This window comes from Brachyhypopomus gauderio, chromosome 1 (assembly GCF_052324685.1).
Source record: "Brachyhypopomus gauderio isolate BG-103 chromosome 1, BGAUD_0.2, whole genome shotgun sequence".
Lineage (NCBI taxonomy): Eukaryota > Metazoa > Chordata > Actinopteri > Gymnotiformes > Hypopomidae > Brachyhypopomus > Brachyhypopomus gauderio.
Window position 1 is genome coordinate 10037224 of NC_135211.1, and position 18424 is coordinate 10055647.

At 39.2% G+C, this 18424-nt stretch overlaps 1 protein-coding gene across 1 annotated transcript in view; it reads left to right on the forward strand.

Annotated features, from left to right (window-relative positions):
• nckap1l (NCK associated protein 1 like) overlaps positions 1 to 16548 on the forward strand; it is a 31679-nt gene extending 15131 nt beyond the window's left edge. Inside the window, exons 19-31 of the mRNA XM_076989068.1 lie at positions 101 to 240; positions 1446 to 1577; positions 2068 to 2286; positions 5057 to 5187; positions 5506 to 5603; positions 8815 to 8908; positions 10334 to 10416; positions 10722 to 10802; positions 11343 to 11436; positions 11559 to 11675; positions 14064 to 14173; positions 15353 to 15442; positions 15540 to 16548. Coding sequence (XP_076845183.1) covers positions 101 to 240; positions 1446 to 1577; positions 2068 to 2286; positions 5057 to 5187; positions 5506 to 5603; positions 8815 to 8908; positions 10334 to 10416; positions 10722 to 10802; positions 11343 to 11436; positions 11559 to 11675; positions 14064 to 14173; positions 15353 to 15442; positions 15540 to 15656 — 1506 coding nt within the window. The 3' untranslated portion in view covers positions 15657 to 16548. The remainder of the gene's footprint in view (positions 1 to 100; positions 241 to 1445; positions 1578 to 2067; positions 2287 to 5056; positions 5188 to 5505; positions 5604 to 8814; positions 8909 to 10333; positions 10417 to 10721; positions 10803 to 11342; positions 11437 to 11558; positions 11676 to 14063; positions 14174 to 15352; positions 15443 to 15539) is intronic.
• The last annotated feature ends 1876 nt before the right edge of the window (positions 16549 to 18424 follow it).

The following is an 18424-nucleotide window of genomic DNA, read 5'->3' on the forward strand; positions in this document are numbered from 1 at the left end:
TCATTTAAGTGAACATGTCATCATTACAGTCTGTCACCTGGACTAAATGTACAGTGCTTTTCCAAAGTTTTCTTGAGTATTCTCTAATCTCCTTCTTTAGTTATTGCCAAAGCATTCTGCTGAAACCATAAGTGCAGCCCGCAACAAGAAGATGAAGAAACCACCTCCAAAAAAGGGAGATGTGCCTAAAGATAAACCAGGAACTGAGAGTCACAGGAAGGACAGGGCTGTTGTTACCAAGTGAGTCTTACAGCAGCCACTGGGTTACAATTACATTTAGAGGAGTCCATTAATAACTTCAGGTCAAGAATTTCACTTACAATTTAAAATAAAATGAGAGAATATGCATTAAGTATACACATAATATATACATAAACCATGCCAGTCTTAGGGAAAAAGGAGGACTTAATGAATAATGTACACCAACATAAAGCCCGTGACAAATCCAAATGAAGGATACAATGACCAGCAGTCAACTGGTACAAAGACAAGACATATATAGACAAACAAACTACCCTCAGGTGTCGGGTTTCTTAATGGGCCACACCCACCTGAGGGACGAACACAACATCACAACAACAGGACAACATGAAATACTCCCACTGCTGACGGGGGCAGCCACCAAGGGGCCTCCGTACCATGACAGGAATAATATTGTCAAAATAAAACTGTAAAATTAGATCACACAACATAATCAATATTGTTACTCAAAATATTGGTTTGGCAATATAAAACCAAAAAAATATACCGGTAGATTTTATTCAGCATTTAGTACTATAGTGTTTCTGTTAGAGAACAATTGTTCATTGAAATTATGTCCTGTAAATGTTTAAAGGCATCATAAAACCAATATTATTAATTTAAACCCTGTATGAAACAGCCTGGCAATGCAGAATAGGGTGGGTATATTAATAGACTAACATATTAACATAACAAAATGAAGGCCATTGTCATGATGTGAGGAAGACAGGATTCAGAGACGGGTGTGCATAAACATACAAGGTGTTTTATTAAAGAATAACGTTAGCTGCTTAGTCTATAAGATGAGCACGGGACAAGACTAACGCACACAATATATATATATATATATATATATAGCCACTCCCACAGGAAGTACATATATAGACAAGGACTACACATACACACGCCCAAAGGGAAGTAATGTGACAGCCATGGGTTCTGTCCCCAGGGAGCACACTCTGTTATTCTGATAAAATATGTAAATTAATTTTAAAAAGACATTACAAATTCTGTAAGGTGGCCAGTGTTATAGAGTACTTCTGCAAGTTTTAGAGAGTCTTTCTGCAATCTAGAATGCATCATTGTATGAGAATGTGTTGCTTTCCTAAAGAAACATCTTCCAAATGAAGCGTCCCTCATTTTGGTATATAATAAACTCTAAAATATAATGTACCTAATTAAGGACCATGTACTCTTATTCTCAGTATGGACAAGATGCACTTGACCCTTACAGAGCTGTGCACTTCATACAGTATGTGCTCTGATTTCACCGTTTTTAAACACATCATTGTGCCCTCCGAGTTCCTGCTCTCACAGTTGGAAATACGCCTCAACAAGTAAGCACTTCCTGTATTCTTAATGTATACACTAAAACATAAATTCAAATAGTAAACCCAATCTCAAACATAAACATAAATACACTGATGTATAAACAACACAAATGCATAAAAACACCAGACTTAAATACTAAATACATCAGACAAGACAGAACAAGAAACATCTGAACATAATACTAACTAGAGCAGGCTAACAAATAAGGAGGTGTGAGAGATTACTAGAAATATCAAAATAGACAGAGCAGCTAAAATGAACACAAAACAATGAGGAAGATTATGATTGACAGGGAGGAGGAGACAGATATGAGACCGATATTCACTTCACAGAGGAGTCATTTAATCTGTTCATTTAATCTGGGGTGGGTTTCCCGAAACGTTCGTAGTGCTAAGTACTTCGGGAAACCCACCCCTGTTCTGTTCACCTAAATACAATGATACACAATCTCTCTGCAGCATGCATACAACATGACTAACCAGCATATGTTAACAGGAGCTTTGTACGCATGGCCAATTATAACCAGAACTCCCAGGAAATCACCCGACCCTCTGAGCTGCTCACTGGGATCCAGGCCTACATGACCAGTCTGCACACCCTTACTCGGTACATCAATGTGGACATTACCAGACTGGTGAAGAACGTCCTCCTTCAACAGACCCAGCCACTGGATTCACACGGAGCACAAACGATCACCACTCTCTACACTAACTGGTGAGAAGAGATTCAGTCATAAGAGCAGTGCTTAATTTGTAAATCAAACGATGCCGGAACGCAAACAGCGGACAACATAAAATGTTACCGGATCGAGGCAGACAGTTACTAGAACGCACGCTTCAAAATTAAAGAGTTCCCGGATCCTGTTCCGGCAGGATCCGGCTCAAATTAAGCCCTGCATAAGTATGGAGTCAAATTAGGGTCTTTAATGGTGACGAAAAAAAAATAATATCGCAAATATAAGATTAGCATTTTGCATTTTACGTTCCTAATTTGTTTCTGCAATACTTTCCCTCTTTTGCGTTTCTTTCTTTTCTTTGCTCCGGTTTTACCCTCTGTGTGGGGGCGGGGAAAGAGGCGTGGCCAAGAGCGAAAGGCATGCTGTGAATGTTCAGCGTCAGTTCAGCTTCCTTCCACTCGCTGAACTGAACTGCTGCTACAGCGCATCTGGTGTTAAAGGAAGAGAGAGGTCGGGTGTGTGCGAGGTGGTGGCGCATTTCAGGGCATTGTTTTAATTCGCTCAGGTTTTCAAAAGATCATTTCAAACCGACCTCAGTAAAATGTTAATAATAATAATAATAATATATATTTTTTAAATGAAGTTTTAAAAGGGCACTTTCGTTGATAAAGGGCAGAGTTGGTGGTGCTTTAGCACCTGATGTCTATGTCTGCACGCATATACCTGTGGTCCAGCTGGGCGACCGTCTGCCATGATACCAGTAACGAAATTGCTGCACTGTGTGACGGTTCAACTGATGATGCTGAACGTTCACAGCACGCCTTTCGCTCTTGGCCACGCTTCTTTCCCGGCCCCCACACAGAGGGTAAAACCGGAGCAAAGAAAAGAGAGAAGCGCAAAAAAAAATTATGAACGTAAAATGCGAGACGCAAAGAAAAGCAGTGATGCGCAAACAAAAGAAAGAAACGCAAAAGGGAGAAAGTATTGCAAAAAAAAAGCAGCAACATAAAATGTGAAACGCAAAGAAAAGAAAGAAACGCAAAAGAGGGAAAGTATTGCAGAAACAAAATGCTAATCTTATATTTGCGATATTATTTTTTTTCGTCACCATTAAAGACCCTAATTTGACTCCATACATAAGAGTATACAGTAAAACTGGTTTCAGCATCACCTCAGCCTAGACAACACACACATACACATAGTACAGTACAGATCAACTTCAATCTGAAAGCAAAGATTTACATTCAGGATGGAAATGTCCTTATTAGGGGTGGGAATCGTTTAGTATCTCACGATTCGATTCGATTCCGATTTTGGGGGCCACAATTCAATTCAAAAATCGATTTTCGATTCAAAACAATTTTTGATTCAAATAACGATTTGATTTATAAAAATGTCTGCTTCAGTCTATAAAATCTGCATGATCTACTACAGTCTGCTTTGCAAGACAGAACAACAAATACAGAAAATTAAGTGTCTTTCACATTTAATTAACAAAAATTAAGTGCTTTGGTAAAATAAAATGGTTTTTGTTGTTACCAAAATTCTTGAGGTTCATTTTGCAAGCTGCCAAGGCTGGCTCGGATGCAGTTCCCCCAGCCGTCGCTAGGGGCACCAGAGTCAGTCCCAGACTAAACCGACGTAACCGTACGTTCTCAGCCAGTCTCTGCTTTCTCTGTGATTGCTTATCGTTTAATGGTGTCTCGCCACCTCTCTCTGTTATGCTTTCTCTTTACTTATTCGAGTATCTTATGCGTCGCTTCCTGACCCATCTCAAGTTTTCCCAATCCTGTATGTCTTCCTATCCGTTTTGCCTTTATTTTTGGGAAGGGTTTTATTTTGCTGCAGCGTTTTTTGCCAGTTACTTCTGCTGGTGTCCTTGGTTTCGTTTTCGCTTTGCATTTATCCGCACTGTTTTTTAGTTACTGTTGTTGTTTTGTTTCTTCCTCCCGTCTCACTACGGTTGATTGTTATTTTTCACGCGTTGTATTTTCCGCATTGGTTTTTTGTTTCTATTTACTCCGTGCCCTCACGGTTTTGCTTTCGATTCTCTTGCGCGTTGAGTCTCCCGTGTTGTTTTGTTTGTTCGTTCTGGGTCGCTGTGCGCGTTTCCCTAATACATGTGACGAGTGTCAAACGTCTTTCTCTTGCGAGCCGGCACTTGGGTCCATCCTTCTCTATATTATTTCTCACCCTTCTCTATATTATCTCTCACCCTTCTCTATATTAACGCTCCCGTGCTCACCGCGTTACACAAGCCTTGCACACGAGCTACATTGTGTCCAGTTCGGTCTTCCCCGGCATTCGGTAAAAACCAAAATGAACCCATATTTTTGCCTTAAATGAAGACCGGACAGGTTGAATATCTCTTTCCTCCATGTGTTTTGAACCTTTTCCGCGCATGAGTGTGTCCCAGAACATGCTGCGTAAAGTCTCGCGTAATTTTGTAATTACGTAACGCGAGACTTCACCACGACTTAGAATCGATTTTGGGACATTTAAAATCGATTCTGAATCGTAGTAAATGAGAATCGATTTTTGATATATGAATCGATTTTTTGGCACACCTCTAGTCCTTATACCTCTTTCTTTTTTAATTTTCAAGTTATAGTCTAATTTTGATACTATACTAACTGAAACTAATTATGAAAAAGGTTCATAACTTAGCTAGCAAGTACTTTTGTAGCAACTGATGGATATGGATAATTAATATTGTCATAAACCTCATATGCTGGTGTCTACATTTAATGATTTCATTATGCTATGCTTAGTTAATAGTAAGAACAATGGCTTTTCTCTCTCACACAGGTACCTGGAGAGCTTGTTACGTCAGGCTAGTAGTGCCTTCATTGCTCATTGTCCCACAATGCACTGCTTTGTCAACCACAATGTTGAAAACGAGCAGAACTTCAAAGCAGAGGAGTACTCAGATATTTGTGGTAAAGTAAAACTTTGAATGGCTCTAAGAACATTTAGACTCACTGTTACACAAAGGTTTTATTATTAGATTGTTATTATTTTATATAAATGATTTTGTTTGCAGTTAAAATAACTTTCTAAACTGTTTAAAAAAGTAAATGTTTAATATTTTAAAATTACATTTGTATATCTGCTTCTTTAATTTTACTTGAGTAATAATTAATGATGCATAATAATTTAGCAAATGAATCATATGTTGAATTGTAATGAGGATTTATGTATTTACTCTGTTTCAAATCCTAACTTGTGAACGTCTGAATGTTCACTGGTGTGTGCAGAGCTGCGTGCACTGGCAGAACTCACCGGCCCCTACGGACTGAAGTTTCTTGGCGAGAACCTGATGTGGCACATTACTTCCCAAGTCAGCGAGCTGAAGGTTTGACATATGAGTGGAACATAAAAAAAATGTGTTGATGTTGAGGGAATTGGGTTAAAATACGTATGTTTGTTTCAAAATCGTAGCAAACATCTTTCTGTGAAGTTAAATAAAAGTAACCTGGTCAGGTGTAGAAGATCACAGAGAACAAGAATCCAATACATTTTATTGCTAGTTTTATGAGTGTGGAGAGAAGGAGAGCGAGGTAAGCGGGGAACACAGGGGACTTACAACAACCACCGATGAGGAAGCACAGAACTAAATACACAGAGATAGGGAAACGAGAACGAGACACAGCTGAGAACACTGAGGGCAGGGGTGTGGCAGACGGAGGAAACTATGGTAACGGGGAAACAAGGCGGGACAAGGGAGGAGGGCGGGGCTTGGCGTGACTTAACCCCCCCTCAAGGCGTGCAACACCGGGGCACGCCAAAACAGATAGGGGAGAACAGACATTGGGGACACAACAACTGGGACGCAGAGGGGACCCGAGGGGCGAGGCAGGGGCAGGGACAACAGGCACGGGGCAGGATGGGGGTACGGAACAATGGGCCAAACCCATGGGGGGACTGGGTTTCCACACCAGTCCACGTATGTGTTCATATAAATTTTTTAAATGCTTAAACAAACCAGCATCAGCAGTTATGTTGTTTACGCTAGCAGTGGACATGGGATGTGCTTACGGAAGTATCATGCAGTGTGCAGTAAAACTATCATAAAATGTTAGCGTTCATTGTTTATAAACTGGATGGTTCAAAATTCAAAATTCACAAACAAAAACTTTAATACACAATATTGGTCAATGGAACAGCAAGTGCTTTTGATTCACATTTAACATGCTGTTTATGTGCTGCCACTGACTACATAAAGCATTAAAGCTGGTGTCACGTGGCCCCCGTTTACAGCTGCAGATGTCCGGTTTTTGGTCACGTGATGTTCGTCCCTCAGGTGGGCAGGACCTGTGATCCGTTTCACCTGAGGGTCGTTTGTTCGTCTATATATGTCTTGTCTTTGTACCAGTTGACTGCTGGTTATTATTTCCTTCATTCGGAACAATGCACGGGTTTTTGGTTTGCACACTTTCTATTAAACCATCCTATTTCCCTGAGACTTGGCGTGATCGCTTCCTTTTTAGTTGCTCACCCCGCCCATCACAGCTGGCAGAAAACACTACCTGAACTTGATTCCCATCCACTGTTTAAAGTCCTGGGAGATAAGAAATGATCAGTAATTAAAACTGATGTATTCAGTTAGTTACAGTGTTGGGGAGTAACGAATTACATGTAACGACGTTACGTAATTTAATTACAAAAAAAGTGTAACTGTAATTCGTTACAGTTACAATGAGAAAATATGTAATTCAGTTACAGTTACTTCTGGAAAAATGAAAAATTACAATTTTAGTTACATTTTTTAAATATAAACAAAAACCTTTGCGAAATATTTAAAGATATTTTTATTGCTTTGCGCCCTATATCGCCGTTTTCCGCTTGTTTCTGTGCTGGAGCAGCAAGCGCGCGGTTCAGTTTCAGCTCAAGCAGCAATGATGACAGACGCCTTCACTGGACATTTAAGGAGCATTTGTTTTGTTTTCGTGTTGTCAATAAATGTGAACCATGTGCCACCATCGGCAACTATTTGTGATTATGCCAAGCCTTTGTGTAAATTTCGGAGTTTGGAGGTTTATTTCCGATCAGAAGGGTTGCCACCTAGGTCTGACAAAAAACAAGAACACCGTCACACGCGAACGTAAATTGTTGACGGGGGGTGGCGAACGTAAAATGGACACAGCGAGAAAAAACAGACGGATTTAAAGTGTGCAGAAACAGTCTAAATAGTCGTTTGAACTAACTTAGTGAAAACTGGGACATTAAATGATTTTTTTTGCCTGGACCGAATATTAAAAAGAAGGAAAACCGAGACAGCGACGTGAAAACCAGGACAGTCCCGGGAAAACCGGGACAGGTGGCAACCCTAGAAGGCAACCACTATTGAGGTTGTAAGCGAGCTAACAGCAAGGTATGCTGACCGTCACACTGTGGTTTCCACAGTTAGCTACCTGCTAGGCTAGCTACTACCATTCACTTGAATGTGTTTGTCCTTTAGCATGCTAGCTTGATTTACAGGCTAACCAAATTAGCTGTTTAAAGTCCTAAACAGGTATTCGTTGAAATCATACATGACTATTATAGACAATGACAGACGGTATCAAATGAATATTTATGACTGTTTGGTGTTGTAAAAACGTTTGTCGATGTCTAATACGACCTAACCTACCCAATTGGTATCATTGGACCAATCTTAGACCTATAGTTCGACAAGCAATACATTTAAATTAAATTTGTATGAAGTAATGAAATGCAGTTTGGTATCTAATCAAGTGCAACACGTGCAGATTGTATAGAATGCAGTATTTAGAGATACAATGCAGTTAGTTACAGCTAGTGTAAGTAAAGATGGTTAATATATATGTGCAGAGTAGATAAATTACCTAGGGAAATGCATGTGTGTGTAATGTATGGCAATGCACAGGGCAAAGAAAAATATATATAAATAAATGTGATAAATACAGATGGAATCATACAGAGATAACATAGCTACAGATTATCCAATACCACTGTAGATAGGGCTATACAGATGTGGATCGAAGAGGAACACTACAGATGTTGTGTGGATGGTAAGGTATGGATAGAGGGGAAGGAAAGAATGGTCTTTGGGAAGAGTTCAATAAGGTGACCGCTGTGGGAAAGAAGTGGTTTCTGAACCTGCTTGTGTTAGTCTGCAAACTGAAAATGGTAGAGTCTGGGGGAGGAGCAGACGAGTATGGCCCGATGACAGTAGTCTGAGAATCTTACATGCCTGGTGCAGGCATCTCTTCTTGTGGACCTCCTGTGATTGCCTGTCAGCAATTCCCTCTCAGCTTAGTACTCTTTTAAGGTTCACACTGTTAGTTCTCAAAAATTAAATGTTGATCATGAGTCAATACTCATTTAAACCGTAAAGTAATCAAAAAGTAATCCAAAAGTAATTAGTTACATTACTTTTCAAAAGTAATCAGAAAAGTTACACTACAATTACATTTTAAACAAGGTAACTTGTAACTGTAACTAATTACTTTTTCAAAGTAACTTACCCAACACTGGTTAGTTATTAAATTGTGGTCTCAATTCAATTTGATTTTATATGTATGATTTTTTCTTTTCTTTTACAGAAACTTGTCTTTGAAAATATGGATGTCCTGGTGCAAATGAAAGCCAACTTTGATAAACCTGAGACAATGCAAAACCTTCAAAAGAGGTTGGCAGGTAAAATCCTCAACTACAAACAAAAGGCTGATTACATCTGCTACTAGCTGGGCCACCCAATGGAGTATGGGTTCCCTTTTGAGTCTTCTCAACTCCCAGTGTTTCTTCCTATTCCCCACCTAGAGTATTTCCTTGTCACTGTCACCCTTGGCTTGCTCATTAGGGATATGAACCCATGCGCTTGTAAAGCTGCTTTGTGACAACATGAGTTGTAAAAAGCGCTATAAAAATAAGACTGACTTGACATCTGCAAATGTCAAAATACACACCTACACTCACTGGACACTGGAAACTATAGCACATCTTAGTGGAGGTGTTACTGATGGAGATTTGTATCGTTATCACTGCTGGATAACAACATAGTTGTTAACTTTACATGTTTTCTCTTCTCATACTTCTTCTTTTGGAAGTTCCTATTACTTGGTAATTACTTGCTGCATCTATCATCACTGCCATGTTCTGCATCTTTACCTGCTAAGACGTCTGATTGGTTAACCATGTTTATGTGTTTGGACCTGGAGATCTTAGTCTTGATGTTCTCCACCACTGTCTGTGGCTCCTCCCATTGGGACGTGTGGGTGCCAAGCTCATATGTTCTGCATATGTTCCTGTACATGATTCCTGCAAATTGGTTATGCCTTTCAGTGTATGCTATTCCTGCCAGCATCTTGCATCCTGTTCCTAGGTACAGGGTTATGATACATCTTTGTTTCTTAGTTCTTAGTGCTTGATGTATGTGACACTCTTGATATGCAACTATCAAATGCTGATAATATCAATATCATAAAGTACCCAAAATGTAGGAATATCAAACGTATGAAGTACCTCAAAAGCAGGGATATCAAGCTTACAAAGTATCTCTAAAGCAGGGATATCAAACTTGTAAAGTACCTTTAAAGTAGGGCAATCAAACTCCAGCAATTCAAATCAGTTCACTCGTTAATTATCAAGGTCTGCAGGTGAGGTTGGGCATGGAAATCAACAAATGAAACTAAACCTCTTCACTATGCTGATCACTACATCACTAGCCTCATTACAACATCACTGTGTCCATCACTACATCACCATGCTCATTACCACATCCGTATGTTTATCACTATATCACTATGCTCATCACTATATCACTATGCTCATCATGTGAAACACAATGAGAAATGCAATTATTATGTGCGCAAGTGACAAGGAGATGGGAAGACTGAATGACAGTTTTGAGAATTTCAATTCTGATCCGAGAAATGAACCAAATCGACTGAGAAAACCTGTAACTGTAAGTTTAAACCTTGCAGTGCTTAAATTTATTTTTAAAGTGGGTATAATTGTTTATAGTTTGCCAAAAGTAAAAACACAGGAAAAAAAAAATCCAGCACTGTGGAAATTTCCTGCCCACTTTCCAGAATAAATAATTTGGTTTCTCTGTTTGAAAAGGTTGCGAGAATGTGCTGAAGAGAATGACGATCATTGGGGTGATTTTGTCTTTTCGGACAATGGCTCAAGAGGCATTAGAAGAGGTAACTAACTCCACTTACATTACTAATTGTTCCACATTATTAATTATATGATATGACCTGTGTTATTGTGTGTGTGTGTGTTTATTTGTAAAACATATTGACAGCAAGCGTGTGTGTGTGTGTGTGTGTGTGTGTGTGTGTGTGTGTGTGTGTGTGTGTATTTATAAAACATATCGCCTGCTAGTGTGTGTGTACAACATCCTAATACAGCGACTTCAGATTTGAGAAATTTACAGTGATATTTAATCAAATGTTGTAAAGCTCTTTTTGTATCTGTTCAATTATTTGGGCACTTTCACCTTCAGGTCATGCATAGAAATTGCCCATTTCTAATGGGGCCCATTGAATGCCTAAGAGACTTTGTCTACAATGATACAGACATGAAGGTAAGAAACCTCAATTTTTATTACAAAAATAAAACCTAATACAGTGTACTAAAGGTTACTGCAATAATACAAGAAGCATACAAATGAAAACATATTTTTTTTACCGTAATGGCAGATTTTCAAATTTTATATAACACAATTGTACTAAATCACATTCAGAATGGTCAGGGACATATATGCAACAATAAGGGTAACGTGCCCTTCTATACCACTGAACCACCTACTGAAAAGTAATCTACTAGAGAAACACATAACCCTTGCAGAAAAGGGTCGAAAAGTGCTAAGTGGTCACTGTAGGCACATTGAAGAATTTTTTTTAATGCCCAGTGTAAGTGGCTGTCCATCTTAGCTGTCTACTTGTGAACTATTTACTTGAGATAGATGTTAATAGTAGTAAACATCCGTTAGCTCAAGTATTTAATTCAGTTCTGAAAATAAACAATTAAACTGCAATAACTTTATATGTTTTCACTCTACAGTAAACTGTGTTACTCCTTTGCCATTCTATATAGCACCTTTTATGTTGTTGACAATGTATAGGTGGCACTCAGTATATATGAACTAGCATCTGCAGCTGGGTTATCGTGTGATATTGATCCTGCTCTGGTTTCAGCAATTGCAAACATGCGTACAGGTAAAACCTTGACTGTTTGTTTTTAACATTCCACAAATTCAGTAATGAGGGGTTTAAAACATGTTAATGTTTTAAAACATCTTAACATCATAACATTTTTAAATTTAATTTCTCATTTCTAGACAATTCATCCAATGACGAAGAGTACAAAATCACTTGTCTGCTGCTAGTGTATATTGCAGTTTCTCTGCCTACCCTGTCTATGGATCCAAATTCTTTCTACAGCCGAGAACATGGAGGTAATTTAATAGATACTATTAGACTAGCTTTACAGAGAGGAATTAAAACAGAATGGTTATCAGGATACTGTTAAGACTGGCTTTAGTGACAGTGTTAAAAACAGAGTGATTATCAGTTATCAATATGTCTGTTCTGGCAAGATAGAAGATTATCTATCTGAGTCAGTATGACACCCCTCTCTATCAGCCTGCCCCAGTAACCTGCTATATCAGTGGGTGTTTATTTATAACTAAAGTTGCTTCTTGAGATGGCCAGTCAAAGTCAAACTTAATTATATAGCACTTTATATATATTAATGTAGTACTTTATATACATAATATAGCACTTTTACAACTGTTGTACAAAGCAGAGCTCAAGCCTCCAGTGAGCATGGCAAAGGCAACAGTGGCATGGAAACACTCCCTAGAGCATAATGAAAAAACCTGGAGGGAACCAAGATTCAAATGGATCTTCCTCTTGTTGACAATGAGACGCATTGAGGCTCAGCAAAACCATGACATCGGGAGTAATTGTACCTTGGGAGAAAGAGGGGCTAGATTATTAAGCATGTCCTAGTACAAAGGTGTGAAAATTAGGGAATGATAGTGTGTAAGGATAGACTGTAGCAGATATAACTATGGTATCACAGCTAAAAGGACAAGCAGAAGATGCATGGGGGCCCCCGGGCATGGGGGCCCCCGGGCATGGGGGCCCCCGGGCATGAGGGCCCCCGGGCATGAGGGCCCCCAGGTCATCACCACTCTGCTGTTCTCTGTCTTCAAACATGAATAACAAAAAAGAGGTGACAGCAACAGTATCGTAACATCCTAGTTTACCCAGTTGAACTCTCAAAGCCCATGACACCCTAGCTCTACACCTTTATCTAAGCTGACTAAGATAGTATGTTCCTAATCTTTCCAGTGTTCCTGAGGTGGAAAAGGGCTGTACTGGAAATACTATTTACATGAAGTTTGAAGAAGAGACTGGGATCCATAATTATACCAAGATCTTTATCTGTTAAATAAGGTGTGATTTGGAGACAATTAGCGGTTTATTATAAAATTAGAGAGCATCATTCATTAATTCATACTCCTAGCTGACATGATCAACAACTGACAATGAACAAAGACAAGTCACGAGTGCAATACATAACCTCAACAAGACAAGAGATAGTTGATAGGAATAACACTAACACATGCACACACCCAAGATAGTACATACATAGACATAGATGAGTGAAACAGTAGGCGCAGGGGACACATCATGGGCTGGACCGTGACAGTCCTCTGGTTTGGATGAGACATATGAGTCTCATCAGCAGAGCAGTGGAAACTAGCACAGTGTTTATGTATAATGTCACCTAGACATAGCATATACAAAAATCAAGGGCTCTATAGGACAGATCCTTGTGAGACACCAAAGCTAACCTTGGTGCATTTTGAAAAGTGTTGACAAACTAGTAACAATGGGTAAACTGGTAAACTAGGAAAACGCTATCCCTGCAATCCTAATTACAGAAGGAACAATGTTCCCTGATGTTGTTAGAAATGTTTGCCTTTTGCTTAAAGTGTCGGTCCAGGTTAATAATAACCAGCTGCCTGTTTTCACATACATAATTCACCTCTATATGTGCTTAGTTTATATAAGGAAAAGCAATTAAATCAACATACCCAACAGCAGGACCAAATTGGTCAAACAGTTAATACAATAAACAACAACAAAACAACAAAAATGTTGTTACCCTTAGTGGTAATTTTGCCAGTTATTTAGCTGAACTTAGTTGTGCTGTCCAATAATATAATGCAAAAAAATTAAATTTGCTTTATCAAGTCTTGATGTCATGAGTACAATAAGTCTCAAAGGTATTCCAAGATGATGTTAACAAGATCAAAAGTAGTCAACATACAGATAGAACATACAAAACCCACCAATGGTACAAGAAGGGCTGGACAGTTAGTGATCAAAACACAGAGAAGGCAGGAGCATATGGAACAGATTGGTAATACTTTCTAATGGTGGAGGCAAAACTTTGGTTTAGTATGGTACAGGGCCGGCGCCAGGGCAGGCGAGGTGTCCCGCCCCCTCAATGTAAAAAATAAGACCCATTTATTTTACAACAATCGCTACATGGTGCCCCCTAGGCCGTTCGACAACTTACGTTCGCCATCCCCCCACCCCCCGCACAACAACATTACAAGATTATATTATTGTCTATTTATTTCTTGCCTATAATATGTATATTGCCTGATTTATGAACAATTGAGCAAATGATACATTTACTGTTTTCTTTTATATATATTTTGCTTATAAAAATAATGGGGTGTAATGTTTGCAATGGTTTTAATTTGAAAAGTTTAAATATTTCTAATATAAATCTAATAGTTCCATGTTTGTTTTGTTCATGCCAGGACACCAAAACAATATCCACTGTTTGGCAACTGCAGTTAACCATCTATCAGCAGCCATGTTTACTGTTCAAAATAAGAACATTGAGCAGCATCTCAAAGAGTTCCTTCTGGTGAGCTTCCCTGATGACAGCTAGAAATTACCAGTTGTTTTATATGATGCAAGCCAAATCGTTCAGAGACACATTTTGCTACAATGTATGCACATTGACTCATCGTATATATCAGGGGTACTCAACTGGCGGACCGCGGTCCGGATCCGGACCCGAACGCAGTCCTGTCCGGACCCAATCTCATTCCTGATTAACTGGATACGGACCAAAACAAAACCGTAGCATTTATTTCAGGGCTATTGACAAAACACTCCGTCGCGAGTGTTACGTTTGCCACCCCCGCTCAACAACTTACGTTCGCCACCCCGCTCAACAACAAGCCTGCCTGGTTGACGCTTCGCGAGCGGCGCGAGGGTCCGCGCGGCGAAAATGACGTAATCGCTGTGGCTCCGCGTGTGCGCGAGTGTCTCGCGCGCTGTCGGTTCGAGAGGTCGTGCACCTCTCGAATTTTGTAACTTCGCGCCGCGCTTCAGCGCAATGAACAAAGTCACGTTTTCAGGGTTCATACACCTTTATAAGGTGGAATTAAAGCACTTGTACGTCACTTTCAAGGTCCATTTCAATATTTCCCAGCATGTTAAACATAATTAAGTTAAATATTTATACATATACTCGAAATAATTCGCTTTTTATCACATTATTTAATGGTTGTTTATTTAAAAAACGCCCAATCTTCACGTCCTCTCATGTTTCGTCCTGGAATTACAAGAGGCTCGTATTTGTTAACCTAATACAAGAGAACTATTCAGTCAGACAGCTATTTGTTGTGAAACCAAGTAGTTACAATTTCAAACATTTTAAAGTACTTTAACCTAAATTCCAGCACTTTTCAAAACTGAAACATATAGCAACATTAAAATTGGTCAGGTAAATGTTCACTCCCCTGTTTTGAGGGGTGTTTCTACCATCGTTTCGGACAAAACGCCTATCGTTTCGGAGAACACTGCAGTGACGCTCGCGAAAGTATAAACGCCTCCACCGTTCGCACCGTCCCCCCCCCCCCGCTCAACAACTTACGTTCGCCACCCCCGCCGCACCGGACCTCAGGGCACAGGTATCTGCCAAAATTGGACCGCGGACAAATTTAGTTGAGTACGCCTGGTATATATGATTTTACCACATAATAATAACAACAGGTAAAAAGATATTTACCAAAAGCCCCTTGAATGTTCTCAATAGATGGCATCTTCAACCTTGCTGCAACTGGGACAGAACATGGATAAAGCTGAAGTAAAAAACCGAGACTCGGTCTGTCTCCTCCTGGACATGGTACCAGAATTCACCCACATATTTTCAGTATTGTTTTGCTAATTTCACTTCGGTTTGGGTATCTCACCTACACTGTTTCATATTCATCTTGTTTTAGATAGTGGAGGAGTCACCATTCCTCAGCCAGGACATGTTGGAGGACTGTTTCCCATATGTGCTCCTGCGCAATGCTTACAGAGAGGTGCACAAAACCTTTATCCACACTGTGGGCTAAATCTCAAGAACATATAAGTGCATATAAAGGCAACACTTAAAGTTTAACCAAACACAGTACAATTTCTTACTATTTTAATGCCAAAACCTATAATTTTATATGTTTATAATTTAATAATATTTTCTGCAGTTAACATTCTTATATTACTAGGTTAGCAAACAGGGCTATGATTCTTAACAGTAATTTTGAAACTTGAAAATTTATTTTCAATCAAAATCCAATGAGCTATTGATATTCATTGTTGGTCTGATAATGTAGTAGCTTAAACCGTATAATGCTGAAATGACAAATGGCTTGCAGCAAATATTTATAAACTAACATTATTGAATTTTGCTAATTATATTGTACAAGACTGTTCTTATAAGTTCTTATAATGTTCTTATAAGTAATTACTTAGTTTGTGACATTCTCTTTCAATAAAAATCCAGTTATTGATCACTTTAGGCTTGATTTTCTAAAAATGCAGGGTGGAAAATATATACTTTTTAACCCAGAACCCACAGACATTGCCCCCTTTCTATCTCCTGAATGACTTTTCTCATTGATTTAAACATATAATTATTTTACAACTTTTTTATGTGCACTCCGTGGAAAAAGATGTGTCTGGAGAGTACTTGGATGTAAGACTCTGGGGAGTGGAAACATGAGACCAGGAAATCCCAGTGTGACACAGGCACAAAAAAACAATGCCATCACAGTGTAAGAACTGTCTGAATGGTTCTGTATAATCTATCCAATCTGAAATGTTAGGCACAATCTACTCAACTCAATAATCTTAAATTTTAAACACAGATCAGTTTGACCTAGGTATTTACTTAAGGGAAATGTACATCTTAATGTCAGAAACTTGAACTTCATGAACATGAGTGATTAAACAGTAGTCCATGCCAAACTGTGCTGTATGCATTGTCATTCTTATCTTCCCCCACCACTATAGACACATTGTCCTGCAGCTTTCAGACAGGGGTATAGTATACACTGCTGCTATAGAATAGTATAGTATACATTGCCATCTTGTGGTGAAATATAAATTTTTTTTTTTGGAGACTACTGCCATCTCCTGGTGAAATCTAAAATGCTGTGGTCAACAGAGGCTGTGGGCCAGAAAATTTGAACGTGAGCAAGTGAAAATTTGAATGTGAGCCGCAGTTTGGACAACCCTGATTTAAGGTAAAAGTTTAGCGGGTCAGCCCGACCGCTTTAGCTGATTAGCCCAACCAAGTTACAGACATCCCAAGTTGCAAAAGTTGATTTCAGGGAGGTAACCCCCCTGAGTGTAAGTTGGGGGGCACTCGTTCTGAATTCCGGGAGATTATATGTGACTCGCGGGTATCAGGGAGCCACTACCGAAATGCAGGAGACTTCCGCAGCTTCCAGGAGACTTGGGATGTCTGAAGTTAACTCTGTTAGCCAGCACTGTGTCTGTGCCTCAGCTACAGACAACAACTCCACACGTGAACACTTGTAGTAACTGTCTTGTTACAAATCCACAAAATTTAATGCACACTTACAAGTTGTAAACTGAGGTGGAAAGTAATGGATTACATTTCCATGCGTTACTGTAATTAAGTACAGTGGGGAAAATAAGTATTTAGTCAGACAGCCAGAAATCTTGCTTGTTTGTAGGTGACCAAATACTTATTTTCCACCATTATTTGCAAATAAATTCTTTAAAAGTCAGACAAAATGATTTTCTCAATTTTTTTTCACATTTTGTCTCTCATAGTTGAGGTCTACCTATGATGTCAATTACCGGCCTCTCTCATCTTTTTAAGTGGGAGAACTTGCACAATTGGTGACTGACTAAATACTTATTTTCCCCACTGTATTTTTGTGTGAGCGTGTGTACTTGTACTTTTTAAAGTAGATTTTTACAACATGTGTTGTGAAAAGCGCTATACAAATATATTTGATTTGATTTGATAACCTGTACTTTGATTTTATGTAAGATTATTTTGTGTTAAGAATCGTAATTCACATTCGTTACTGAGTAACTGAGCCGCAGTGAATACTGGGATTGCTAAACTTGTCACTTATAAAGGAAGATGACTACAGATTTGTCAGACCCTAAGCAAATGGAGCGAAGCCCTGGGCATCTGAAGGACCTGTTTGAATTTTAACACAATTAAGGCAAAGGCTTTAGCATGCAACGTAATCTGTATTTGCACCGAGAGACTGAACTACACTATATTGCCTAAAGTATTTGCTTACCTTCTTTGACTCACATATGAGCTTAAGTGACATCCCATTCCTAATCCATATGGTTCAATATGACATTGGTCCATTCTTTGCAGCTAGAACAGCTTCAACTCTTCTGGGAAGGCTTTATGGGGATTATTTGACCATTCTTGCAGAAGCACATTTGTGAGGTCACATACTGATGTTGGACGAGAAGGCCTGACTCTCAGTCTCCGCTCTAATTTACCCCAAAGGTGTTCTATCGGGTTGACTCTGGACTTTGTGCAGGCCAGTCAAGTTCATCCACACCAGACTCTGCCATTCATGTATTTATGGACCTTGGAATTCACTAAGAGCGACCCACTGTTTCACAAATGTTTGTAAAAACAGTCTGCATGCCTAGGTGCTTAATTGTATACCCCTGTGGCCACGGAAATGATTGGAACACCTGATAATTTGGATGGGTGAGTGAATGCGTTTGGCAATATAGTGTATCATCTTACAAAAACTTGACGTCAAACCTGTGCAATGTAGAGGTAAGTTAATACAGTACCATTGCAATCATAATCAAAATCGTAGTTTTGCAGCAC